At 45.0% G+C, this 26,700-nt stretch overlaps 1 protein-coding gene across 2 annotated transcripts in view; it reads left to right on the top strand.

Moving 5' to 3' along the window:
* Window positions 1-26,700, top strand: part of LOC311063456 (protein NLRC3-like) — a 621,663-nt gene that overhangs the window by 550,714 nt on the left and 44,249 nt on the right. The window contains exon 1 of one of the 2 annotated variants that reach the window (XM_084082931.1): window positions 26,467-26,616. The exons of the other annotated variant lie outside the window; for it this stretch is intronic. Coding sequence (XP_083939057.1) covers window positions 26,480-26,616 — 137 coding nt within the window. The 5' untranslated portion in view covers window positions 26,467-26,479. Of the gene's footprint in view, window positions 1-26,466; window positions 26,617-26,700 lie in introns of those variants that run through there. 2 annotated transcript variants of the gene reach the window in all.

Here is a 26,700-nt window from a genome sequence, read left to right as displayed (position 1 = left end):
GGGTTGGAAAAGTTAAACAAATCTCTCGTTCTCAACAAACACTTATCGAAAAATGATCAACAAAATATGAAAATGCACAGAATATTTCCAGGTTTGTTTGGGTGGTGATGTGTGTTATGTTGCATTTAAACCACGTCTCTTAGCTCACGTTGTGTCAGTCCAATGTAGATAGATAGATAGATAGGTTTCATATCATGACACTTCAACCTGATGTTTTCACTTTTTCCATTTACGGCCCGTACATCTACATAAACGTCTAGATTTCAACTATAAAGTGCTTACCCCATGGCCACGGACGTTACAATTATGTACGATCCCTCAAAAAATACCCGTATATTCCGTGTTGTTCAATAAAAAGCATTTTAATCCGATTGGCTGCCATTTTCGTATAGAGTTATAATGTGCAATACACCTCCCAACCGATAGGATCGCATAGTTGAAAGCTGATGAAAAGACGGAGAAAATGGCCGTCGATCGGATTAAAAGGCTTTTTATTGAACAATACTGAAGATATGGGTACTCAAGCTGGAACGTACACCATTTTAACATCCATGGCCTTTAGTTAAGCACTTCATATTTGAAATCTGATCGTTTATGACCTGGACGTTAGCGTTGTAAATGGAGCAATCCCCACCACACCCACCACACCATGTTGAACGTTCCTTTGCACATGCGCAAACCACATAGTCCCGTTTGGACTTTTTAGGGCGTTAGGGAGAAATAACCAGGACTATATTTATGCTAAATAGTAAAGAAAAAGCCTTGTGATGAATTGCTGTAGCAGTAAAATAGAAACATCAACAGAATGAAGTGGTATAAGTGAAATTAAACTTATTTGAAATTAAACAATGAATTGACTTCATGTGCTAATGCAATGGTTCTCAAACTTTTTCGTGCCAAGGACCCCCAAATAGACACTTATTAGACCGCGGACCCCCATTTGAAATGATAAGCCAGGGACCCCCATAAGAGAAGATTTTTACGGCTCTCTAGCAGTGATTTCAACCATTTTAATTTCAAGGACCCCCAGTTTGACATGCATTAGGCTACGGACCCCCATTTAATGGCATGTAGGTCTCTGGGACCCACTTTCATATTGTAAAATCAATGTTCATTTAACTCTGAGAGTGTACAAATGGAACCACCATTTGGTTACATTTGTACACTCTCAGAGTTACAGACCCATAAGGGTCCATTTGGTCCCTGTCCATCATTTAGCTGGGGACCCCCTGGAACCCCCTCAAGTACCCCTGGGGGTCCCCGGACCCCACTTTGAGACAATGTGCTAATGGTTATCAGCGGTAGGCCTGAAAGATGACGGTCATGGACATTCTTCAACCTGGTGTGATGAATTGCTCAATTTACAACTGTAACGTCTACACAAACGTACAGATTTCAAATATGAAGTGCTTACCTAAATGCCCAGGATGTTATACATGCCGACGTTTCAGCATGAGTACCCATATCTTCCGTATTGTTGGATAAAAAGCATTTTAATCCGATCATCGGCCATTTTCGCATAGAGTTATAATGTGCAATATACCTCCCAACCGATAGGATCGCATAGTTGAAAGCTGATGAAAAGACGGAGAAAATGGCCGTCGATCGGATTAAAAGGCTTTTTATTGAACAATACGGAAGATATGGGTACTCAAGCTGGAACGTACACAATTGTAACATCCGTGGCCTTTAGTTAAGCACTTCATATTTGAAATCTGATCGTTTATGTTAGCGTTGTAAATGGAGCAATCCACCACACCCCTCCCTTACCAAACTTAACAAATAAACTGATTTTTATCATTTAATAATGAATAAACACGATGGCCCAAATTACATTATCAATATCATTAAATAATTAATAATTAAACACAATGGCAACGCAATTTCGGTCAGCAAAAAATAAATTAAAGAATGAATAAATAAATACATTATAAAAAAAAAATCATATAAATTCACTGAAGGACGGGAAAATAAAAAAGAAATTATAAATGTGACAATATAAATGTTATATAATCAAAATGCATTTAAAACCACCGCAATATTAGCCCATGTTGCCATGGCAACCTCTCAATACCATTAAATGGGACTTCTGCAGTAATTTTTGTAACCCGAGTCTGAAAGAGGTGGGCGGGGTGTCCGAGAGAACAGCCAATGGAGAAGACTTTCCATTAAATGGGGTTTTAGGAGTAATTTCGGTAACCTGGGTGAGCGGGGTTGCAGAGATTGTACAATTCCACCCCATAGAATGGGAACATTTGGAGCAATTCCTTTCCATTGAATGGGGTGATTCATAGTAGATCGGGTTCACCTTGGGCTTTAACCCTTTATTGCCTCCTCCTTGCTGTGCGTTTGGGTCACACACACACGGGTCATAACAGTAATAGACAGGGCAAAACCTATAACAATTCGATAAAAGGGTGTACCAAACTTTTCTCAGTTGATTCTTATGTGTTTTTTCCCGTAGAATCCATTTCTGCCGAGTACTTTTTTGTATGCGCATATTTAGTGAGATATTAGCATATTTGCCACATGGGCCAAAAATAACAGGGAAACCCTTATAACAATTTGATAAAAGGGTTTACCAAACTTTTTCTCAGTTGATTCTTATGTGTTTTTTCCTGTAGAATCCATTTCTGCCATGTACATTTTTGTATTGTGCATAATTAATTATATAATTAGCATATTTGACACATGGGCGGAAATAACAGGGAAAACCCTATAACAATTTGATAAAAGGGTTTACCAAACCTTTCTCAGTTGATCCTAATGCATTTTTCCTGTAGAATCCATTTCTGCAATATAGATTTTTGTATTGTGCATATTTAATTGGATAATTAGCCTATAGTTGTACAATAAATTTGTGTGGATAATTTGGCAATAGGCAGACAGAATTATGTGTTTAGGCCACAGAACATTTACACTTGATCAAAATAATCTTATTTGTATATAAAATGAAGTTGTTAGATTATATTTGCAGAGCAAATATGCAAACTAGTGTATTATATATTCCGACTTAAAGCAAACATTTGTGAGATAATGGTTACGCATAACAGACAGATCAACTGACAGGTCTTATTAAAAGTCATCTGAGTAATCACTCTCTCTGTCTGATGTATCTGGATCACTACTGGGTACAAAATCACTGTCACTCTCTGATGAGGAAGAAGGCATTTCTGAAGCAGATGTAAGATCATGTTCAGTGGATGTAGCATCTTTCGTTTTCCGCCTCTTTTTAGCAGGTTGACTCTTTGGTTTCTTTCTTTGACTTTCCAGTCTCTCATCATCAGCTTCCTCTCCGCTCTTTGATTTCCTGGGAGGTTTTCTGCTCAGGCTTGGTGGAAACTGATTGCAAGTGAACCAAACTGGGACAAGACCATTGTCTGTCTCTTGCCAGCCATTGTTATCTGGTGTGGGATAAACAATATCTTGCTCAGTACACTGTCTCCAGATGTATGTTTGTAAGTTACATCTCTTCAGATGTTCCTGTGAGCTATTCTTTTCAGGAAGAAGAACCAAACTTGATTTGATCCTCTGTTGCTCATACATTCTGACTCGTGTTTCCACATAGTCTTCACTTTCTTTTCCTGGTCTTCACTCTCTTTTCCTGGATACATGACTGTCTGCATGAAGATGAGCGATATAAGTGATAAATGAGTGATAAAGTCCCCATGAACTGTGGAGAATGAACCCCCAGTAAGACTCCCTCCAAATCCATTCTCTTTAAGTTCTTTCCATCCTGCATGATTAGTCTTTATCTAATTAAATATGCACAATACAAAAATCTATATTGCAGAAATGGATTCTACATGAAAAATGCATTAGGATCAACTGAGAAAACTTTATCAAATTGCTATAGGGTTTGCCCTGTTATTTCCGCCCATGTGTCAAATATGCTAATTATCCTATTAATTATGCACAATACAAAAATGTGCATGGCAGAAATGGATTCTACAGGAAAAAGCAGATAAGAATCAAATGAGAAAAGTTTGGTAAACCCTTTTATCAAATTTTTATAGGGTTTTCCCTGTTATTTCCGTCCATGTGTCAAATATGCTAATTATATAATTAATTATGCACAATACAAAAATGTACATGGCAGAAATGGATTCTACAGGAAAAAACACATAAGAATCAACTGAGAAAAGTTTGGTAAACCCTTTTATCAAATTGTTATAAGGGTTTCCCTGTTATTTTTGGCCCATGTGGCAAATATGCAAATATCTCATTAAATATGCGCATACAAAAAAGTACTCGTCAGAAATGGATTATACGGGAAAAAACACATAAGAATCAACTGAGAAAAGTTTGGTACACCCTTTTATCGAATTGTTATAGGTTTTGCCCTGTCTATAAGATCTGGCCATCTGGACCCAGCCAGCATGGAAGGAAAACCATCGCCTCTCAATCCGCTTCAGGCCCAGGGACAGATTCTAGCGCAGCACTCCCGCCTGCTACAGGACGCATCTGCTGTCGTTTCTAATGTGCAACAGGAGCTCCGGGGGGTTTCAACTCAGCAGCAGTCCCAGGCCACTCAGCAGCAAGCCCAGATTAACCAACTCACTACTTTGGTCCAGGATCTCTCTGACCAGGTCGCCGCGCTCTGCGCTTGACTCACTCCACCTCCGGGCCCTCCGGCCCCCGCTCCTGTCCAGCCTGTCCCAGCGCCTGATGCGGTCCCGGGGCAGGTCATGCCACCCAGCCGGGAACCACACCTTGCTGCCCCGGCCCCCTATGACGGTACCTTCTCCCTCTGCCGGGAGTTTCTCATGCAGTGTGAGTACGTGTTTGATCTCCAGCCCAGCATGTACTCCACCTCCCCTGCCCGCATAGCTTACATAACTAACCTGACCACCGGAAGGGCGCGCCGGTGGATTTTGGCTAGCCGTGAGAGGTCTGCAGCCTATATGCAGATCTACAAGGATTTTGTGATGGAGTTCAAGAATGTGTTTGACCACGACGTCCAGGGGCAGGACGCAGACACAGCTCTCTCCACTCTCCAGCAGGGCTCTTTCTCTGTAGCAGATTATGCCGCTGAGTTCCGCATCCTCGCCGCCCGTTGTGATTGGAACGAGCCTGCGCTTCACAGCGCGTTCCTCCATGGCTTGGGTGAGGCTACGAAGGACGCCTCAGCTGAGAAGGTGAGACCCTCCACTCTGAACCAGCTCATCTCACTCTCCGTTTCCATTGATGAGCGCCGCCGCGAACGTAAGCGTGAGAAGACGTCCCAGCATCATGTTGCTGCCAAACCATCTTCCTCCACCCTGTCCAGTCTCACTCGGCCTGTGCCAGTTCCATCTGCCTTCCCTGGTTCCTCAGGAGAGGACTCCATGCAACTGGGCCGAATCCGTGTGACTCCCAGGGGCCGCTTATCTCCAGCTGAGCGCGAGCACCGCAGACTACATAGACTTTGTAGGTATTGCGCCAGCCCAGCGCACAGTGTTCACTCCTGTCCAATTCTGCTCTCCAGAGTGTCCTCTTCTCGGGCACCAGGGGGAGTAGTTTCGCCCACTCTGGGTTTTCGGGTGAGTCGCCTCGTCACTTCCCAGCCCCTCACTAGTGTTGCCAGATTCCCTGTCACTCTCGCCTGGTAGGGGCAGACACTCACCATTGCAGCTCTTATCGACTCTGGGGCCGATGAGAGCTTTGTTGACCTCCAGTACGCCCAGAGGGTGGGACTCCCAGTCTCTGCTCTGAAGAGGCCTCTCTCTGCCTTCGCTCTGAATGGTCACACCATGGGTCCCATCACACACCGGACCCAGTCCCTCACCCTCACTGTCTCGGGAGATCACGTGGAGAACATCCGCCCCTACGTCATTCACTCCCCGGACGCCCCGTTCATCCTGGGCAGAACCTGGTTGGAGCTTCACACCCCCCACGTCTGCTGGAGTTCTGGGCGCATTCTCAGCTGGAGCACCGCCTGCCAGGTCTGTTGCCTTCAGTCCCCCCCGACCTCCGCCCAAGCTGAGTCTCCTCCTGCCCGGGTTGCTCCTCGGCCGAGGGGTCGTCAGCGGCGGGCTCACCCCGACCCTGCCCGCCATTCGCCTGGTGGCGAACCTTGGAGGGGGGGTCCTGTTACGTCTCGCTCCTCCTCGCCTCCACATCCTGGTGCTGTGGTCTCTCTGTACCCGGCAGCACCACCTGAGGGCTCCATAGCACACCACAGCACACCTCAGCACACCTGTGTCCCGTTCCCAATCTCCTCACCTGGCCGTCATCTGCAATCACCTCCAGAGGCTACAAAAGCCTGGCTTGCATGCAGCTCGGCGCCCGATCTTCACCAGTCTATGGTTGGTAAAGTATAGCCAGTCAGACTTAGATTCCAGTGTGTTAGAGCTATAGCCAGTTTAACTTTACGCAGTTACTGTGCACTTTCCCTCCTTGTGAATCTATTACTGACCCTGCTTCTCCTCTCTTCTCCAGTGTCCGGGATTCCCTGCTGAGTCGTGCCAACCTACGGAGCCCACACCCCTCTTCCCCCCACCTTGTTATTTAACCTCCTGTTAATAAACTCGCCCGGGTGGGCTTTAACCCTTTATTGCCTCCTCCTTGCTGTGCGTTTGGGTCACACACACACGGGTCATAACAAGGGAGGAGTTACTGCTTTACTACATCGACACAACACAGACGGTCGGACCCCAGAAAACACACAGATACATACAGAGAAGACACCATTAGTACCTCAGTTCAACTTGCAGACTGCACTCTTCTTCAAAGTGACCTTCTGAGAAAACATTGGTGTAAGATAAGATAAGGATGACAATAAACCCTATGATGTACACACCAGATATATTAAGCATCTGCTCTGTGGCTTAAATATTTGTGACACTGCTGCTAAAAATATGTTATACTTGTCATTAGATGTTTATTATAGTGCTGTTTTGCCTGCCTCTACCTTTATTTCTCTCAATTAGTGTTGTTTTTTATTTCATAGTATTATCTGGTATTGTACTGTATTGTAACAGTTTCACTGCTTGTACCATGTATGAGTGTGACAAATAAAGATTCTTGATTGTAATTGCTTATTACTTATCTGTACTTCACTGCTTTATTTCAACAACTGATTTCTCGTTGCTATTAATCATCACATTTATTACAAATGCACTACAGAAGGAGCACGTTCAGTGAGAGACTCATAACGCCAACATGTACCACTGGGAGACACAGGAGGTCATTCCTACCTGTGTCCATTACACTTGACAATGTGTAAGGGGCATTTAATCGACTGGATTGTACAAAGTATTATGTGACCTGGGGCCTGTTCCTCAAAAGGTGAATTAGAGCTTAAGCCTGGCTTTAACATCTATCCTGGCTTAATTTAGCCAGGATTAGGGCTGAATCGGTTCCTGAAAAGCTGAATTAGCTTGAAGATTAGTTTAGCCAGTTCACCCTGGCTAAGTTTAGCCATGACCCGATTCCTCAAAAGAGAATTGAAGCAAGCCTACCTTAGTTACCATGTCTTATAGCAATATTATTAATAATAATATTCCATTCGGATGAAGTTGTAGCTCATTTATTAGGAAGAGTTTCAGCAGAGAGACAGCATACAGCAACAATGAGAAGCAGAGAGACAGCATACAGCAACGTTGAGAAGCAGGGCTCCAGCCCTGCTCCAGCAGCCCATCCGGGCACAAGCCCTCCTGAACCTCATCTAACAGAGTTCTTTATAGTCCACATTGTGCCAAAGATGTTCTTCTAAATAGTCATATAAGGTATGTACTAATTATAAGAGAGACACATACACAGTTACACAAATACACATAGCTGACACAGTGATAGTATCACAGGAAAATATATGCTGACACAGAGACTAACATGGAGGATCCAGATCAGCTGTTAGATTGACAGCTGTAGCTGAGTTGACTAAAGACCCCTGCTGTGAGTTTAAACCTCTATGGTTCAGATAAAGTTAGACGGTACAGAATAGATAGAAGAACAGGTTGGCTTTCTTAAAATATCCATTACACAGCCAAGTTTACTTAATCCAGTGCCTTTGTTCTTCAAGTTTTTCCACAGTTAATTCAACACATGTGTTTGTATGGACTCCTTTGAATGACCCCGCATTCAAATGAAATGAAATCAATAAAGTAAGATATAATCAATTTAATTATATTACTGAAATAGTTCATCTTGTTGTTAGATGTTTGATAATATATATTACCAAAGTTCTTGAGATTTCAAAAAAATGGCTGACAACTTTGCAAGGGTGTTTTCAATTAAGTTAGAGTATATAAAAGCCTGTGTGGAAATCAATCATTCTCTAGCTGCATGATGGCATGCCCCTTTGTGTTTGCCGTGGAGGACGAAGATGCGCAGATCTTGCGTAGGGCACTGAGAAGTCAAAAGGTGTTCAGGGACAGGTCTGACCCCTTTGCCTTCAATGATGCGTGGTTATATGAGCGATACAGATTTTCGGGGCAGGCCTACGCTACATCTGTAGACTGCTTGGCCCCCGAATTTCTCACCAGAACGCAAGGAGCCACGCCTTGACGGTCCCACAAATGGTGTGTATCGCGATGAGATACTTTGCGATTGGCACGTTCCTGTACACAGTTGGCTATGCTGAGAATCTCAGCGAAGCCACTGTGTGCAGGACGATCCGCAAAGTTTACCTTGCCCTAAAGTCATTAGCGCCAGTTTTCATTTCTTTCCCTGGGCACAGAGGACTGGACTACATCAAGGAGGATTTTTATCAAATTGGCGGTAACATGAATTTAAGTTATATTATATTATTAGATATAATAATAATTATGTGTAACTTTTGAACAGTAAATTAGACTTTTAATTTCAATTATGTTTGCAGGCTTCCCTAATGTCATTGGGTGTGTGGATTGCTCCCACATAAAAATAAAAAGACCCTCGGGTGACCATGAAGCCGACTTCCTCAATAGGAAGTGGTTCCACAGCATTAACGTGCAAGTAAGAATGACTAATCTTTAATGTAAAATATAGGCATTAATTCACCTACATAGACTACATTAAATGAACACATCTTATTTTACTGTTTTAGATGATCTGTGATGCGGATTGCCACTTCTCCAACGTCGTGGCATTATGGCCAGGCTCAGCGCATGACGCAAGGATATTTAGATCCTGCAGTATTGCACAGAGACTGGAACAAGGTACAGTCTCACTCACCAATTTGTTCATCATTATTTGTATTTATGCTTTTGCTTTATTGTTAAATTGGTTGTAATTGTATTCTTGCTCTGTAAAGCACTTTAAGCTGCATTTCATGTCATGAAAGGTGCTATCCAAATAATTATTATTATCATCATCATGATGGTTTCCAACGTTTTACCCTGCTATTTATGCAGCCCTAACTACTGCGTTTTTGTTGTCAGGTGAATTCCCCGGCCTGATCCTGGGAGACGAGGGGTATCCCTGTGAGCCATACCTCCTCACCCCATACCCAGACCCACAGACCCCGAGAGAGCGTCACTACAATTACGCACATGCCCGGACAAGGGCAAGGATCGAAATGGCGTTTGGCCTTTTAAAGGCCCGGTTCAATTGTCTCCAGCGACTGAGAGTGACCCCGGACAGGGCATGCGATATAATAGTCGCATGCTCTGTCCTCCACAATATAGCGGGGATGCGTAAAGAGAGGGCTCCCACAGTGGTGGAGGACAGGGAGTGGGACGACATCCCACAAAATTACCCCGATAACCCTGAAGGCGCGGCCATAAGGGATCGCTATGCAACTAATTATTTTGTTTAAAAATGTTCTCCTTTTTTTCCCCCGTTAAAACAACCTGCCTGCAGTAAAGCATAATTTCTGTTACTCTTTGTTTGTGTGTCTATCTTATTTGCCATTGAAGCACACCATTTAGGTTTCATTTTTGTATAATCCTTCACAACTAACGAAATTAACGCTGACCACTAACTAAATTAAAATGAACTCAAACTCTAATAAACTACAATAACTATAATAAACTCTAAATTACAACACAAATACACCTGCCAAATACATTGTAGAAAAGGACAAATACATTCAAATAAATAGCTTTAAGAAGAGAAACCACATTCAGAAGTAGGCTGATATTACACTGACCTGAAAATGAAGAACAAAATAAAACCAAGGGAAAAATGTAGGCTACTTAGAAAAATGTAGGCTACTTAGAAAAATGTAACTATAATTGGTCCCATAACGATTTCAGTGGACGAATAACTATGTAGCCTACTGTACATTAATGAGAGATGGCATGTTTATTTTTGAACATTCATTTATTGACAGGCCACGGTTCCTAAATCATAAGCTCGTGGAAAGTGAAAAAAGTATTTGTAGGCCTATTAGTAGAGGCCCTAGGAGGGGTCCACGCGCACCCTCTTATTTTTTTTTCTAGTTTGGATTTTTGGCATCCATAGGACCTCTAATATAGGTCCTATGGTGATCCCAAGAATGATCCCAAGAAAAAAAGTGGTCCAAAGTGTGTTTTTTTCAATGTTTTATTGCCCCTATGAGACCTGCAGGATTGCTGGCTGAAACGCCGGCGAGACTGTCTTTCGGAGACTGTGGCACGCTCAAATTTAGACGTAGCCCAAAGATAGAGATACCATTTGATTCTAGACAACGGCAGGTTTCCAATGGGACCAACCTTGTCATGCTACCTTGTCGGTAAGGGGGCTAAATACCTAATGATTCAAAGTTAAAAAACATTTTGGCGAGGGAAAAACTCACTATTTTCCAAATGGTCCCCTGAGCTGTCACCTCGATATAAGTGAATTGAAATGGGTTACATGTATACATACAAGCCTTCCCTGTACATAAATGTCACATGTACAGATGTGCCACTTCAAAACTTCACACGTTACTGTTCTTTCCCTGAAAGTGCCCTGAAAAGGCTTGTTTTCCTCCCTGTTCTGCCCTTAAAATTGCACTGTTTTGCCCCTGAAAAGAAGTTGTCACTACACACCCCCGTTTTTCCCTTCAACAGACACCCATATACATGAGAACAAAAGAATGTGTGTCAGACTCATTATGAGGTGAAAGGTGATTTGAAGAGGGCCTTGACCAGTTGCTCAAATTAATTAGCATCATAAAACCAGTGATCACCAAAATAATTCAGCATTTTAAATGCCCTTCTTTGTCCCTCTTATTGCCCTGGGAATCCCCTGAAAATTTACTGTCTTGGCGATGGCAGGACAGTAAAGGACACATCTGTATGCCAATCTCATGCAGTTGTGGGCAAGAACCATGCAGTTTATTGCATGCAGTACAAATATGTAATTTCCGCCTATTGTAAAAAGGAGACCACTTTAATGTATCTATAGCTGCATGAGATCACTGTACTGTATCTATAGCTGTATGAGACCACTGTACTGCATCTAGAGACCACTATACTGCACCTATAGCTGCATGAGACCACTGTACTGCATCTAGAGACCACTGTACTGTATCTATAGCTGTATGAGACCACTGTACTGCATCTATAGCTGCATGAGACCACTGTACTGTATATATAGCTGTATGAGACCACTCTACTGTATCTATAGCTGTATGAGACCACTGTCTGCATCTATATCCCACTATACTGAATCTAAACCGCTGTACTGCATAGATTACTGTACTCCATCTATAGACGACATACATTGACCACGGTACTGTATCTATAGACCACTATACTGCATCTCAACTCAACACAACACAATGTATTTATAAAGCACATTTAACATGACCAGGTCACCCAAAGTGCTGTAAAAAAAAGAGTACAGGTTAAAACTAAACCAGTGGGGAGGGTCCACAGACGCACTACAGTGGTCTACAGATGTGTCTATAGATGCACTAGAGTGGGCTACAGATGCACTAGAGTGGTCTACAGGTGCAAAAGAGTGGTCTACAGGTGCAATAGAGTGGTCTACATATACAGTACAGCATTCTATAGATACAGTACAGTGGTCTCATACAGCTATAGATACAGTACAGTTGTCTCATACAGCTATAGATACAGTACAGTGGTCTCATACAGCTATAGATACAGTACAGAGGTCTCATACAGCTATAGATGCAGTACAGTGGTCTCATGCAGCTATAGATACATTTTTACAATAGGCGGAAATTACATATTTGTACTGCATGCAATAAACTGCATGATTCTTGCCCACAACTGCATGAGATTGGCATAAATGTGGCATTTCTGTACAGGGGAGGCTTGTATGTATACATGTAACCCATATCAATTCACTTATATCGAGTTGACAGCTCAGAGGATCATTTGGAAAATAGTGATGGCCGTTTTTCCCTTGCCAAAATGTTGTCTAACTATCATTAGGTATTTAGCCCCCTTACCGACAAGGTAGCATGACAAGGTTGGTCCCATTGGAAACCTGAGGTTGTCTAGAATTAAATGGTATCTGCCACAGTCTCCGAAAGACAGTCTCGCCGGCGTTTCAGCCAGCAATCCTGCAGGTCTCATAGGGTAATAAAACATTGAAAAAAACACACTTTGGACCACTTTTTTTCTTGGGATCATCAAAATCCCTATATTAGAGGTCCTATGGATGCAAAAAATCCAAACTAGAAAAAAAAATAAGAGGGTGCGCGTGGACCCCTCCTAGGGCCTCTACTATATAAAAATAAATGAAACACGGCCGCAATAAATAGATCCAGGGAGATCCTCATTAGGAACAAAAACTTTCACAAAATACATAAATATTCTCATGGACCCTTGATAACCCCCCGCCCCAAAAAAACCCTCCAAATGTAAAACAAACAAAAAAACGCCAGCCATTTCTTCACCGTCAGGAGTGGGACGGAACCGGCTATTCATCGGAAGCCTGGGAGAGAGAGGGGAAAATATGATTACTACATTGTGCTATAAGTCATGCTTACATTGTGCATTGAAATGATGACCATACTTGTGCTTTCAGTATGCAGACTTCTAAGCCCAACTTCACCATCGTCCTTTTTTTTTATTTCCAAATCATATGGGAGTGTTTTTCTCTCCCTCTCTAGCAGTATCCTCTCCTTCTCCAAAATGATCTTCTCCTTCTCCAGACTTATTTTTTCCTTTTCGAGCAGGATTTTTTTGAGATTGATATCTACCTCTGCCAACTCAATTTGCTTGCGCAAATGAGTGGCATATAGGTTTTTCACCATCTCTGCAGTCTGTTAAACACATATCAATTAGCACAGCAGCAGGAATTGTGCATTGGGGTGAATGTCCTTAAGTTAATACTCACTGCATTGCCAGGCTGGCTCGCAGACTGGCTCTGTCCAGAAGTTTCTGCATCTGTTGGGTCCTGTTAGGAAATTATATTTTCTTTGACAACCACGTCACTGACTTCTTAGCCGACTAAATAACCTATAGACCTACTGTATTTGTATTACACACGACTGACACGATACCTCCTCCTCCGCCCACATCTGCGCATCATCTGCCCCTGCCTCCTCTTCGTAAGAGCCCTCCACCTGCACATTCAATAGATCAGTGGAATTTAGAGTGTATTGGCCTATAGTGCTGACAGGTGTCATTAAATTACTCGGGGCACCGAGTCCGTCGATGTCCCCCCCGGGATCCCCTCCACAACAGGCCTTCCCTTATTTAAGGCCAGGGCCAAATCCTCTGCTGGTGTATAGTCTTCGGTGGGAGGACCACCACCAGTGCCACAAACATAGTTTTTCTTTTTTATAGCTAAAACCAGCAAGCAAATAAAACATGTCAGCAGGCACATAAGTGATTTATCCACCTTCATTTGTATATTGTATTCAATGTAGGCTATTAATGCACTTACCACTCGACAAGATGTTCTTATATTTAATTTTAACCTGCTGCCATGTCCTCACTGTGCCAGTCCTGTTTGAGCTTCATGGACATTAATAAGTTAAGATAATTAATTATACAATTATACAATGCATTGGGGGCCTGTAGATCTGCTATTTCTTTGGTCGAAGTTCTCCTCAGAATGGGGATGCTAGGGTTCAAGTGGTTAAGGTAAAAAAAAAAAACATATCACACAAAGATTTGGCGGCCCCCCCCTGTAGTAACTCTTAGGACCCCTTAGGGGTCCCGGAGCCCCTGTTGAAGACCCCTGAACTAGAATAGGCCTACCTTACAACCATATTAAGCTGTACAGTACAGTATATAGATAGATGGATTCCTAGATAGATGGATTCCATGTAATGTCAACATTGCATGGCAACTGCATTATATATTTATGGCTTTAAATTGTATTTTATTTTGACGACTTACGCATTTAATTTGTCGGCAATACTTTGCCACGCTTTATCCCTGGATTTGTTAACAGCGGCCGTGTTTCCTTTTCTGTTAATGATATGTTTCACTTCCTCATAGGCTTGCATGAGCTGCTGCTGTTCGGCCACAGAGAAAAACGCTGCTCTAGTTTTGTTCCCCGCTGCCATGATTGGTCAAGTTCAAGGAATCTGCGCTCGAGTTCATGGTCTTTTCTAGAAATACGTGGGCGGCGAATCGCATCTTTCTTCTTTTCCACGTTTGTTTTATTTTTCTTTCTCTCTCTCTTCTCTTTTTTCTCCTTCCCCCTTCCCCCCTCTCTCCCCTTCCATTTTTTCCCTCTTCCCCCCTTGGTAGGTGTATGTTCTCCAGCCCTTGGGGGAGTATAGCGCCCAGGATCACTTAGAACATTGGTGAAAAAAGGGTTACATAAATTGTGGGATAATACAATTATTAAAAAAAAATTAAAAACGGGAAGGCGACCTGTGATTTAGGTAGAGTATATACACAGCACAGAGAATTGGCTGACAGTCTGTCAATAATTAACAGTCTGGTAATAACAGCCCATATAAAAAACAAACAGACTTTGTGCCCTTTAGAATCTGATACCGTAATAAAATGTAATATCAGATCTATAAACTCACACCACGTTGCACCAAGTTAGTAAGTACGGTAAGCTAAGTGTCACACAATGAACTTAGTCAACACACAGGCCAATAGTTTGATGACCGGCAGCGGTTCCGGTAGGAGACACAAAGAGTCTCCTTTGTATCTCCTACCGGAACCGCTGCCTACCAGTGACAAATGGTGTGACTAATCCATAGAGAAACAAAGTCATTATTTGGGTGAACTATCCCTTTAAATATCATAAAATACACAACATGAATCCAACAAATATGAAATATATGAAAAGATTTAATCTGCAAGACAATGTTATACAATATGTAGTGGGGGGGGTCCCTGCTTCATCTCTCTCTCAGCTAAGGGGGTCCCTGCTTCATCTCTCTCGCAGCTAAGGGGTCCCTGCTTCATCTCTCTCTCAGCTAAGGGGTCCCTGCTTCATCTCTCTCTCAGCTAAGGGGATCCCTGCTTCATCTCTCTCTCAGTTAAGGGGTCCCTGCTTCATCTTTCTCTCAGCTAAGGGGTCCCTGCTTCATCTCTCTCTCAGCTAAGGGGTCCCTGCTTCATCTCTCTCTCAGCTAAGGGGTCCCCTGCTTCATCTCTCTCTCTCTCAGCTAAGGGATCCCCTGCTTCATCTCTCTCTCAGCTTGCTTCATCTCTCTCTCTCTCAGCTAAGGGATCCCCTGCTTCATCTCTCTCTCAGTTAAGGGGTCCCTGCTTCATCTCTATGTCTCAGCTAAGGGGTCCCTGCTTCATCTCTCTCTCAGCTAAGGGGTCCCTGCTTCATCTCTCTCTCAGCTAAGGGGTCCCTGCTTCATCTCTCTCTCAGCTAAGGGGTCCCCTGCTTCATCTCTCTCTCAGCTAAGGGGTCCCTGGCTGAATAAAGAGGCATGGCATAGAGAAGTGGTTGACAGTGTGTCCATAAGTAACAGTCTGGTGATAAATAATAAATCATACAAACTGCACAGTAAACAAGCAGACTTTGTGCTCTTTAGAAACCTCAGTCACATTAAAGGAGACATCCGGGCATTTTCAGTGTTATGTTTAATGTGTTGCTTAGCACTCACCAACGTTGAAAGGGTGGTTGCGTTAATCTCATTGAGTCCGTGTCGCCCGTCTAACGACCCCCTCCGTCGGCATAATGGAGGCGCGACGATAGCCCAAATTCGCCTATTTTAACAAATGCAAAGTCTGTTTTTTTTCTCCTAGTAGTCATTGTGGAGTCTCATGATACCATAACAGGCGCTGAAAGTTCCGACGAGCTAACTGCTAATGCACATAGAGCCAATGCTAGATGCTTATTTCCCTGCCTGGCAACACGAGTTGCCAGGTACTGGAAGAGAAATAAGCAACTAGCATTGAAAAAAAACAGACTTTGCATTTGTTAAAACAGGCTAATTTGGGCTATCGTCGCGCCTCCATTATGCCGACGGAGGGGGTCGTTAGACGGGACGACACGGACTCAATGAGATTAACGCAACCACCCTTTCAACGTTGGTGAGTGCTAAGCAAGACATTAAAGATAACACTGAAAATGGCCGGATGTCTCCTTTAAATAACAGACCTATAAACTCACAGCGCGCCACACCATGAGGCCTTGTGAGCTTGGAGATCTGCTTTTTTCAGCCAGCGACACCCTCTATACCAGTGGTTCTCAAACTCTTTCATGTCAAGGACCCCCAAAATGATGGGGTTTTTTTTGGCTGTGGACCCCCTTTCTCAAAAGAATGTTTTTGTGACGAAGTGACACGCTATGAGCTTGTAGATCTGCTATTTTTGAATAGCCAAAGTATAGAATATGGTTAAAGTGGTTAAAATGATTGTGACACCATATTTACTAGTTTTGCTGGGGACACCTGTGCACGCATGCACACGCACGCATGCACACGCACGCACGCATGCACACGCATGCACACGCACGCACGCACGCACGCACGCACGCAGTGTTGAGACCTGCTTACTTACAGGAAAAGAGAGGATCAAAGGTCACATACCTCACACACCTACTGAGGTGTGTGAGGTAGATTATTAGTGGGCGTGGCCTAGCAACAATAGGAGAGCAAACACTCTGTGTCCATTTTGACACAGCACAGCAACCCAGAGGAACTAATGGATACAGTGGAATGAAGGGTAAGTGTTTTTAATACTTTTTAATATACTATACCATGTAGGACCTTTTACCTTAGTAGGGCTCCATTACGCCTGTGTGTGTCTGTCATAAGTTTGTGATTGTGTGTGTGTGTGTGATTATGTGTGTGTGTGTGTGTGTGTGTGTGTGTGTGTGTGTGTGTGTGTGTGTGTGTGTGCGCGCGTGCGTGTGCGCGCGCGTACGTGTTCCCACTGTTCCTACCACACATTCTCACTCCCAGGTCATGTGACAGTGATGATTTTGGGCAACATGTGACCAAGCGTCAGACGGTTGAAGAGACACGGACCCCTGTAGGGTCACCATCACAGCTCCGTTCCGTGAGCAACGTTAGGACATCCGGTTTTTGAGCTAGCAACAATAAGGTTTCCGGTTGCCTTCAAAGTAAGATCATCACATTTAATGTTTTTTGAAAGACATACATTTATTTAAAAAATACATTTATCATGTATGTCTTTTTAAATAGCTTATACTAGAGCACTTATAAGTGCCAGTTTAAAAAAAAAAGACACACATTTATTGAAAAAATACATTTATGATATATGTCTTTTAAATGGCTTACACTAGAGCAGTGGTTCTCAAACTTTTTCATGTCAAGGACCCCCAAATTGATATATATTTGTATTATATTATTGTATTGTATTATTATTTGTATTATATTTGAAAATATTTTGTGCCAGGGACCCCCAGAAGAGAAGATTTGTGTTGCAAATGAAAAAGTTCAAAAGAATTTCAAGATTTTTCAAAAATGTAAAACAATAGCAGATCTACAAGCTCGCAGCACGGCACGAAGCGACGCGCTGCGAGCTTGTATATCTGCTATTTACAATAGCCAACTTATAAATGGATAAAGTGGTTAACTACTTTTGCTGGGGACCCCCTGGAACCACCCCAAAGACCCCTGGGGGTCCCCGGACCCCACTTTGAGAACCAACGTAGGCCTACTATAGCACTTCTAAGTGAGGTTGTTCCAGATTTAAATTTACAATAAAACGTTGATCCCCATTAAATGTGCACAGTTTCTGATCCTGTTTTGCACTTTAACTGGATATTGTGTTCATTTGTGTGTGTTAGATATATATATTTTCTTTTTGAAAATTATTATGATACAATATTGTTTATTTGCAGGAGCAAAAGAACAATGATAAAAGCAACAACAAAATATGCTACAAATAATAATAGTAGATGCAGTGCAGGTAAGATAAAAAAAAAAACTTATAGGGTTTATAAAATTGATCTCACCTATTTACAAATAAGAATGTGGCACTTTTCTGACCTCTGACCTCACTGGACGGCCCGCCGTCCAGTGAGGTCGGCTTAGCGGAGAGTGTGGTATTGTAGAGGAGGTCTCCCTGAACGCGTGCGTATGTTCAAAGTGTTGCCTCGCGGAGCCGTCTCCTGTGCAGCGCCCACTATTGTCTGAAAGTGGCACTTTTCTGACCTCTGACCTCACTGGACGGCCCGCCACTTTTTGTTTGAGCCCCGTCCGGCTTAGCGGAGAGTGTGGTGTTGTAGAGGAGGTCTCCCTGAACGTGTGCGTATGTCCAAAGTGTTGCCTCGCGGAGCCGTCTCCTGTGCAGCGCCCACTATTGTCTGAAAGCGGCACTTTTCCCGCCACTTTTTGTTTGAGCCCCGTCCGGCTTAGCGGAGAGTGTGGTGTTGTAGAGGAGGTCTCCCTGAACACGTTCGTATGTCCAAAGTGTTGCCTCGCGGAGCCGTCTCCTGTGCAGTGCCCACTATTGTCTGAAAGCGGCACTTTTCTGACCTCACTGGACAGCCCGTCACTTTTTGTTTGAGCACCGTCCGGCTTAGCGGAGAGTGTGGTATTGTAGAGGAGGTCTCCCTGAACGCGTGCGTATGTTCAAAGTGTTGCCTCGCGGAGCCGTCTCCTGTGCAGCGCCCACTATTGTCTGAAAGTGGCACTTTTCTGACCTCTGACCTCACTGGACGGCCCGCCACTTTTTATTTCACACCCGTCCGGCTTAGCGGAGAGTGTGGTATTGTAGAGAAGGTCTCCCTGAACACGTGCGTATGTCCAAAGTGTTGCCTCGCGGAGCCGTCTCCTGTGCAGCGCCCACTATTGTCTGAAAGCGGCACTTTTCCCGACACTTTTTGTTTGAGCCCCGTCCGGCTTAGCGGAGAGTGTGGTGTTGTAGAGGAGGTCTCCCTGAACGCATGCGTATGTCCAAAGTGTTGGCTCGCGGAGCCGTCTCCTGTGCAGCGCCCACTATTGTCTGAAAGCGGCACTTTTCTGACCTCACTGGACGGCCCGCCACTTTTTGTTTGAGCCCCGTCCGGCTTAGCGGAGAGTGTGGTATTGTAGAGGAGGTCTCCCTGAACGCGTGCGTATGTTCAAAGTGTTGCCTCGCGGAGCCGTCTCCTGTGCAGCGCCCACTATTGTCTGTCCATTTAGATAAATTAATAATGTTTTAAATCCCTTTTCGTTACACAGAAACATGTGTTGTATAGAAACATAATATGTTGTTTTAAATGCTTAATTTAAATTTTTAATGTGCAAATTAGCCGTTTTTCAATGGCTCCTTTTTGCTCTAGAGGGTACTCTTATTCTGAAGAGATCGTCCACCGGAAGTCTTATCGTTGCTCCGTTATTGTTGCTCACGGAACACAGCTCACCATCACAGCCTATCAGTAATCAGTATGTATATACTGAAGGGTCACCATCACAGCCTATCAGTAATCAGTATGTATATACTGTAGGGTCACCATCACAGCCTATCAGTGATCAGTATGTATATACTGTAGGGTCACCATCACAGCCTATCAGTAACCAGTATGTATATACTGTAGGGTCACCATCACAGCCTATCAGTGATCAGTATGAATATACGGAAGGAGGCCCTAGTCCGAGTGAGGCCCCGCCCACTCGCTTGGCACGGACACCTGCTCAGACTATTTATATTCCTAGCCACTCCCACTGTGGGCCTGGCCGTGCCCACTGTGGGCGTGGCCAGGTAGGGGAGTTGGAGAGCCAAAGATTTTTAATATAGGAAGATACACAATCTCCATTGGAGCCACTAGAGGCGAAGTAGTACACAAATCCTACAAATGGTCTCCTAAGTAGGCGTGGTTTGCTTCTCCCCCTACCATCCCACCACCCTCCCCCTCCCCTCTCCCTGGCTGACAACGTCATGTGGATGTGTATTTGTGTATTTTCTTCATTAAAGAAAATAAATGCTTTACATGTTTGAAAGTGCACTGTTATTGGCAAAGATGCTTTTAAAGAAACCCATAAAATTCCCACCACAAACTCACACATACTGTATTATTCTGTCTTATGCTAGATGTGCTCCTGTTTCTGCTCAACATTGTAACAGGTCCTTTTATTTTTAAGGTATATATTTTACCACTATAGAATATAATGTGTTTAGCAGAATGTCATGATTCCCAAATCATACCCCATCAACCAAGTTAATAATGGAAAATTATATTACTGAGCATTGGAACACACATTTAATTTAATTTTTGAAATGTCCATAATGATTTCACGCAGGCCTATTACATTCACATATAGAATCTCAGTTGATCAGTTTTTATAACATCTTATGGGGACAGAGCATAGAGTTTAAATCTAATATAATATTACAATATAACATAAGGGACAGAGCCCTCTATGTCTCGTCCGTCAGACTGCAGATGGACTCTTCAGATATCTTCCCAAATCTCGCGAGAGTGTGTTGCTGGGATAAAGAAAACTCGATAACAAAGTTGATTTTCCCCTCATTTGTCTCTAAAAAAACAATTTTAGTATGAAAATATTGTACATATTGTGTGTCTTGTGACGATTGGGTCCAATATTTAGTTCAGTGACCATGGAACAAAAGAATGGTTCAGAAGCTGTGTTCACGTTCACTCTTCCATTCGAATCAATGGACTCCAACTTGCTTCCTGTCTCCTAAAAACGTCCACCTACGTCACGCAGAAACGGGAAGTAAACCGGAGAATGCAACTCTTGCTATTTCCCTCTTGGGAGAGCCCCATATCAATGAGTTTCCTGTTTACCAGCGTTGCCATGTCTGCTTATAATAAGCAATATGAGGGCTTTCTTTTAAGTGGGACCCCCAGGGTCCCACTTAAAAGAAGGGGACCCCCATACAAGATTTGTGTTGTTAAAATGTTTAAAAAATATTCAAAATATTGTTTTTCCCAATATATTTTTGAAAATAGCAGATCTACAAGCTCGCAACATGTCATGATGTGACGGTTACGCCCCGCTACTCCGACGCCCCGCGGGTCCGACAGCCGGTACCGGCCGTTTTAGCCCAAAAAAGAGCAGATCTACAAGTCGAAAAAAGTTGAGATTTTCGGCCAGGGGTCTTCCAGGGGGTCCCCGGGGACCTCTGGAGCCCATGTGGACACTTAGAAAAATTTTCGAAATTTTTCAAAGAACCATGATTTTGGGGGTCCTCGCCGCTCCATTGCTACCCCAGGAAGAAGCCTCTTCCTGGGCATGGTCCCTACCTATCCGATGGCACCAGTCGGCCTTTCTCTTGACTTTCCCCTTCATACAGGGGAAGGGCCAGGGAGCCCAGTGCCTCCTGGCACAGTGCCGGGTTCACACTCGGCCGCTCTACCCGCTCCGGGAGCCACCATCCCTGGGCACGGGGGTGGTCCATGGACCCCTGAGGGGACCATGGACCGGGGAGGGCGCCGCCTTGTGGACACGGTCGGTATTGCGCCCCGCGGCCACCACAGGCCTAACCAGGCTTGTGGATCTGCTCTTTTTCCACCCCAGGAAGAGGCCTCTTCCTGGGCATGGTCCCTACCTATCCGATGGCACCAGTCGGCCCGTCTCCCTGGCTGCCCCCTTCACACAGAAGAAGGGCCAGGGAGGCCAGTGCCTCCCGGCAGTGCCGGGTGCACACTCGCCCACTCTACCCGCCCCGGGAGACACCGTCCCGGGCACTGAGGTGGTCCATGGACCCCTGGGTGACCATGGACCGGGGAGGGCGCCGCCTTGTGGCGGCAGGCGGTATTGCGTAGCTATGGAGCTTGGCCGCGGCGAAGCCCGGCGCGAGGCTCCGTCTCGGGGCGGCCCGGGCGGGCCGAGCGGCTATGGCCATGGGTCCTTTTCCCCCCTCCCCAACAGGAGGGAAAGCACCATGAAATTGGAGGCCACCCCGGCAATCGGGCTTATGGGAAGACAGAGGCCTCCGCTCGGTCACGGCCGGGCGGAAGGGCGCCCTGGAGGTCCTCGGCGAGCCCGGGAGGACCTGGGCTCTGCCTTGGCCCCCTCCTTTGATATAATCTCCCGGGCCAACGGGCAACTTGTCCCAGCCCGGATATATGGAACCCATAATAGTCCCATGGGCTGTCACTTAACTTAACGCCCGTGGAGGGGTGCTTAAGAGTGGGTCCACAGGACCGCCTGGAGAGCCGGGTGTCCCCCGGAGGCGGAGTTCCCCCGTACTGGAGCGAGTACCCAGCCTCGGGGCTCCCTGTGCCGGTTCGAGGCCTCCCCGGGGGTCCCTGGGGGTCCCTGGGCGGAGAGGCCTCAGCCGACCGGCCGAGTGGCCAGAGTTGAGCCTCTGGAGCCAGGGACCCCCGGGGGTCCCCGGTCCACCTCCGCGCCCAGGGGCGGACGTCGGACTCGCGGGGCGTCGGAGCAGCGGTGTGTAACCTGATGTGACACATTGTGAGCTAGTTGATCTGCTATTTTCAAATAGTCGGTGTAAAGTGGTAAAACTGAGCCCTGAGTTGTTTCCTTTGATAGACCTGGCCGCTTGTTTATTTAGCTAAATCTGGCAACACACTGATTACCTGCATAACACTTGCCTACTAGGGAGGAAGTGAGTTTAGGGTTTCACTGAGTTTAGAGACCCTATAGCCTCAGTGAGACTATAGACTCACTGAGTCTAGAGACCCTATCGCCTCAGTGAGACTATAGCCTGAGTGAGACCCTATAGGGTCTCACTCAGGCTATAGGGTCTCACTCAGGCTATAGGGTTTCACTCAGGCTATGGGGTCTCACTCAGGCTATGGGGTCTGGGGCCTTACTGGGATCAGGTCTGCTTCTGACAGCGTAGCTGCCTTGTTAGGGTCTGATGTGGCTCAAATCGTATGATGATGATCACTAGAATGCTCTGAGAAATAAACAATGTGCAAGAGCACATTGTTGCGCGCACAGATTCTATATTACAGCCAGCCTATAGGCTGAGAACAGGATAACATAAAGGAGAAATACAGAGACTTCTGAGGCGTTTTGGCCATTCCCAAGGGATACAACAAGGGAGGGAGGGTGGATTTCTCCTTATCAACAAGTCTGATTCATACAAGTGACCTTGGCCATAGCAGCCATTAACCCATTCAGACCTGAGGCCAATTCTAAAACGCCTTCTAAATTCTGACCTAAGTTTTCTGAAAAACTTATATATCTTTCCACTCAAACAGAGAGCGTCTCCTTTCAAACCCCAATGGTTCTAATCAGCCCCCCGCCCACAGGAGTGGCCCAATTCTCTCACAACTTGCTACAAAAATCCCTCATGAAAAACTATATAATCTCCTACATTTCATTTTCCACCTTCACATGTGTCTCCTTCTCTAATAATCAAAAAGTGCTATATATTTCATCTCGCAATCTACTTCCGGATGGTTCGTTTTGCACCTTCTCTTGCCACATCGGTCACGGGAAAGAAATAAGCACTGACGTGGTCTATGGAAACGACGAGCCCAAAAGTGCACCCAAATAAGCCCACAATCGCTTATACAAACAGTTAGACCTGGCAACGCAGCCTACGCCAATCATGCGTGAGAGATCTACAAGCTATGGGGCAGAGACGACACCGTATCTTAGCAACAACTACAGCGCTCACTCTCATTGGTCGTGTCACGCTAAGAGCAGTCTCCAGACAATGGCATCTCAGAGAGCTTGCTGTAGTGTTTATATATCTATGGCTGTAGCCATCACAGTCTAGCCTGGGTGCCAGCCTGCTTCGCTGCGTTCGGCGGACTTTTTTTCTCTCTCCAGAGAGAAAAAAAAATCCGCCGAACGTAGCGAAGCAGGCTGGCACCCAGGCTAATCACAGTCAGTCGCAGCGACGACGGACAGGGCGCTGTGATAGCTGCCATGTCGCTAACGCTAACGTGGTTGTCATGCCTGCAGCGGCTGTGCAATCACTTTGTCAACAATGCACGTTCGTGTGGTGAATGTCAATATTGCTGCTCAGTTAGTCCATTGTAGATGGTGTATGTTTGTGTGTGTCTTCTGGAGAACTATGTAGCTCCACAGCAACTACAGTAACTAACGTAATGGCAGGACCGCCCCGTGCTACGCATGTTAGGCTGCATTATGGTCATGTAGTAAATTCAGATAATTTCGCTCAGATTAGAGCAGTGCTTATCAACCCTTTCAGGCCGCCCCCCCCAAATAAACGTACTTGATCTGGGGACCCCCCCATTCTGTTTGACTCCGTTTCACAAGTAAATATTGTGAAAATAGCCGATCTACAAGTTCGCAACGCCTCACGTTGAGAGGCTTTGTAAGCTTGTAGATCGGCTATTTTCTACATTCTTGCCTCTTTCTTAGATTATTTGACAATGTGGCCCATGTTTTTATAGTATAGTTTGTTGACTACTTTTGTTGCAGAAATGGTCATTTCCTTTACTTTCGTTTTTTTATTGTCTCCGCCAGGCCGAAAGGCATGGCGCAAGACTATGTTTCACCCCCTGTCCGTCCGTCTGTGATAGCTAATCTCTCACATCGTTGACTTGATCGCAGCGAAACTGTGCACACACACTCCCTGGATGCCAATTCAGAACCTCTGCCCTATTTCTTTCACATGGCCCTGTTACAGTGCCACCAGGAGGCCGCTTTTTGCTAAACACATTTTCTCACAGTACTCCTACATATTTTGCCCAAACATCACGCAAATCGGTACACAGTATCTCCACAGTCATTAAAAAAAAAGGCTCTTTCAGATTTTTCATATTCCATCCTGATTGGCTAAAATGGCTTCCAAAGTCTGCAGGACTGCTCCGTTTGGACCAAAATGCCTCACATTATGAACACAGCATGCACTTTCCGTGCAACTTTGCACCCACATTCCCACTATGCCGAGGAAGAAATTCCACTTGAGATTTCTCTAATCAGCCTCATGGTGGCGCTATAACAGCCCGATGTGGAGAGTCAGTGAGAGCTGGATAAACGAGGTAAAATGTGTCAAAAGGAGTCTGTACGGCTGTCGATACATGAACACATGACGTCGGTCGGAGAGGAGATATTGTGTCTTTTGGACAAACAGCAGCGTGGTGCTGATGTTTGTTGTGTGAAGCAGCTTAATGTCAGAGTGTTTGTGTTGGAGCGCCTCAGTGCGGCTGCAGAGTTCATGTGCAACCTCTTCCAGAGAGAGACAGAGACACTAGAAACTCTGCTGGAGAAAAAAAAACACTGCTGGGCATTGACTTTCATATGGACATTGATCTACACACTGCAGGTATATCTGCTACACACACAACATCAAACTAAACACTACAGGTATGATGCAGCGTTTGCATTCCAGCCAGCATGCCAGCGTAGTTCCCATATGGTTTCAAGGTGGGCTAAACCATATGGACCCCATGTCAGCAATGTCAGCGGCATCCACTTCAGTCCCAACTGCAATGCCCATGCAGGCTATAAGTAGCTTCTACCTGGCCCTTAGGTGGGCCCCAACTAGCCATGTTTATGTGGGACCAAGGCGGGTCCTAACTGGGTTTGCCCATGCAGGCTTTAACTGGGTTCTACCTGGGCCCTAGGTGTACCCTAACCAACCAGAGTGCAGTGCCCATCGCTCCAATTGTTGTGACGTCAGGGCTCTCAATACTGCACATTGGTGGAGGAGGAGGGGCCGCAGGGCGACCGCACACATCGCTGAACCAATGGTAGCCCACGGATGTTTCCTCTGGGGATTTACAATCTGCCCCTCTATGCCACATATCATCCGCACTACAGGGTCTTCACTGACCGAGCCACGGCCCCACTGGCCCTCATGACGCTACGCCACTTATATGAGTTGCCAAGTGGCCGCGGGCGCTACGTGGGCGTGGCCGCGGGCTAGACGCTCGCCCCCGCGTAGCGGGGGCGAGCTTCTAGTTTATTCAAAAATTACAACAAATGTAAGTCGCTATATAGTGAAAAACTTAAAATATTTATTCAAAAATTACAACAAATGTAAGTTGCTATATAGTGAAAAACTTAAAATATTTATTCAAAAATTACAACAAATGTAAGTTGTTATATAGTGTACATATAGTGGACAATAACTATTATCACGTGTGCGTGTGAACGCATGTTCAGCGTTCCCCTAGCGTAGCTTCCTGGTTTCTACGTGGGGGGGAACAACAAAAGACAGGTCCGCGTCGCATCAACGTGTGTGTGTGTGTGTGTGTGTGTGTGTGTGTGTGTGTGTGTGCATGGTGTGGGTGTGGGTGTGGGTGTGCTGTGCTGTGCTGTGCTCAGGCATCCATCATTTCCAGTTGTATTGGTTTATTTTATTGTCTGTAACCTAAGGTTAAATAAAGACCAAAGATGAGTGAGTCTGTGGAGAGAGAGGAGGAGGGAAGTGACAAACAGCACATCCACAGACCAGAGCCTCCAACAGCCAGCTGTGTGTCTAAAGATGACCCTCCACACTTCAGTAATAAACCTGGACCTCCACACTTAAAGTATGTGAATCCTCCTATAGCCTACCATATACACAGCACTAGAACAGGACGTAGCACAGACATCTAAAGTGTTACCCAACAAAC

This window comes from Gymnoscopelus microlampas (assembly GCF_963454915.1).
Source record: "Gymnoscopelus microlampas genome assembly, chromosome: 16".
In the NCBI taxonomy this organism is placed as follows: domain Eukaryota; kingdom Metazoa; phylum Chordata; class Actinopteri; order Myctophiformes; family Myctophidae; genus Gymnoscopelus; species Gymnoscopelus microlampas.
Note: the sequence above shows the minus strand (reverse complement) of the source record. Positions and strands in the feature narration are given on the sequence as shown.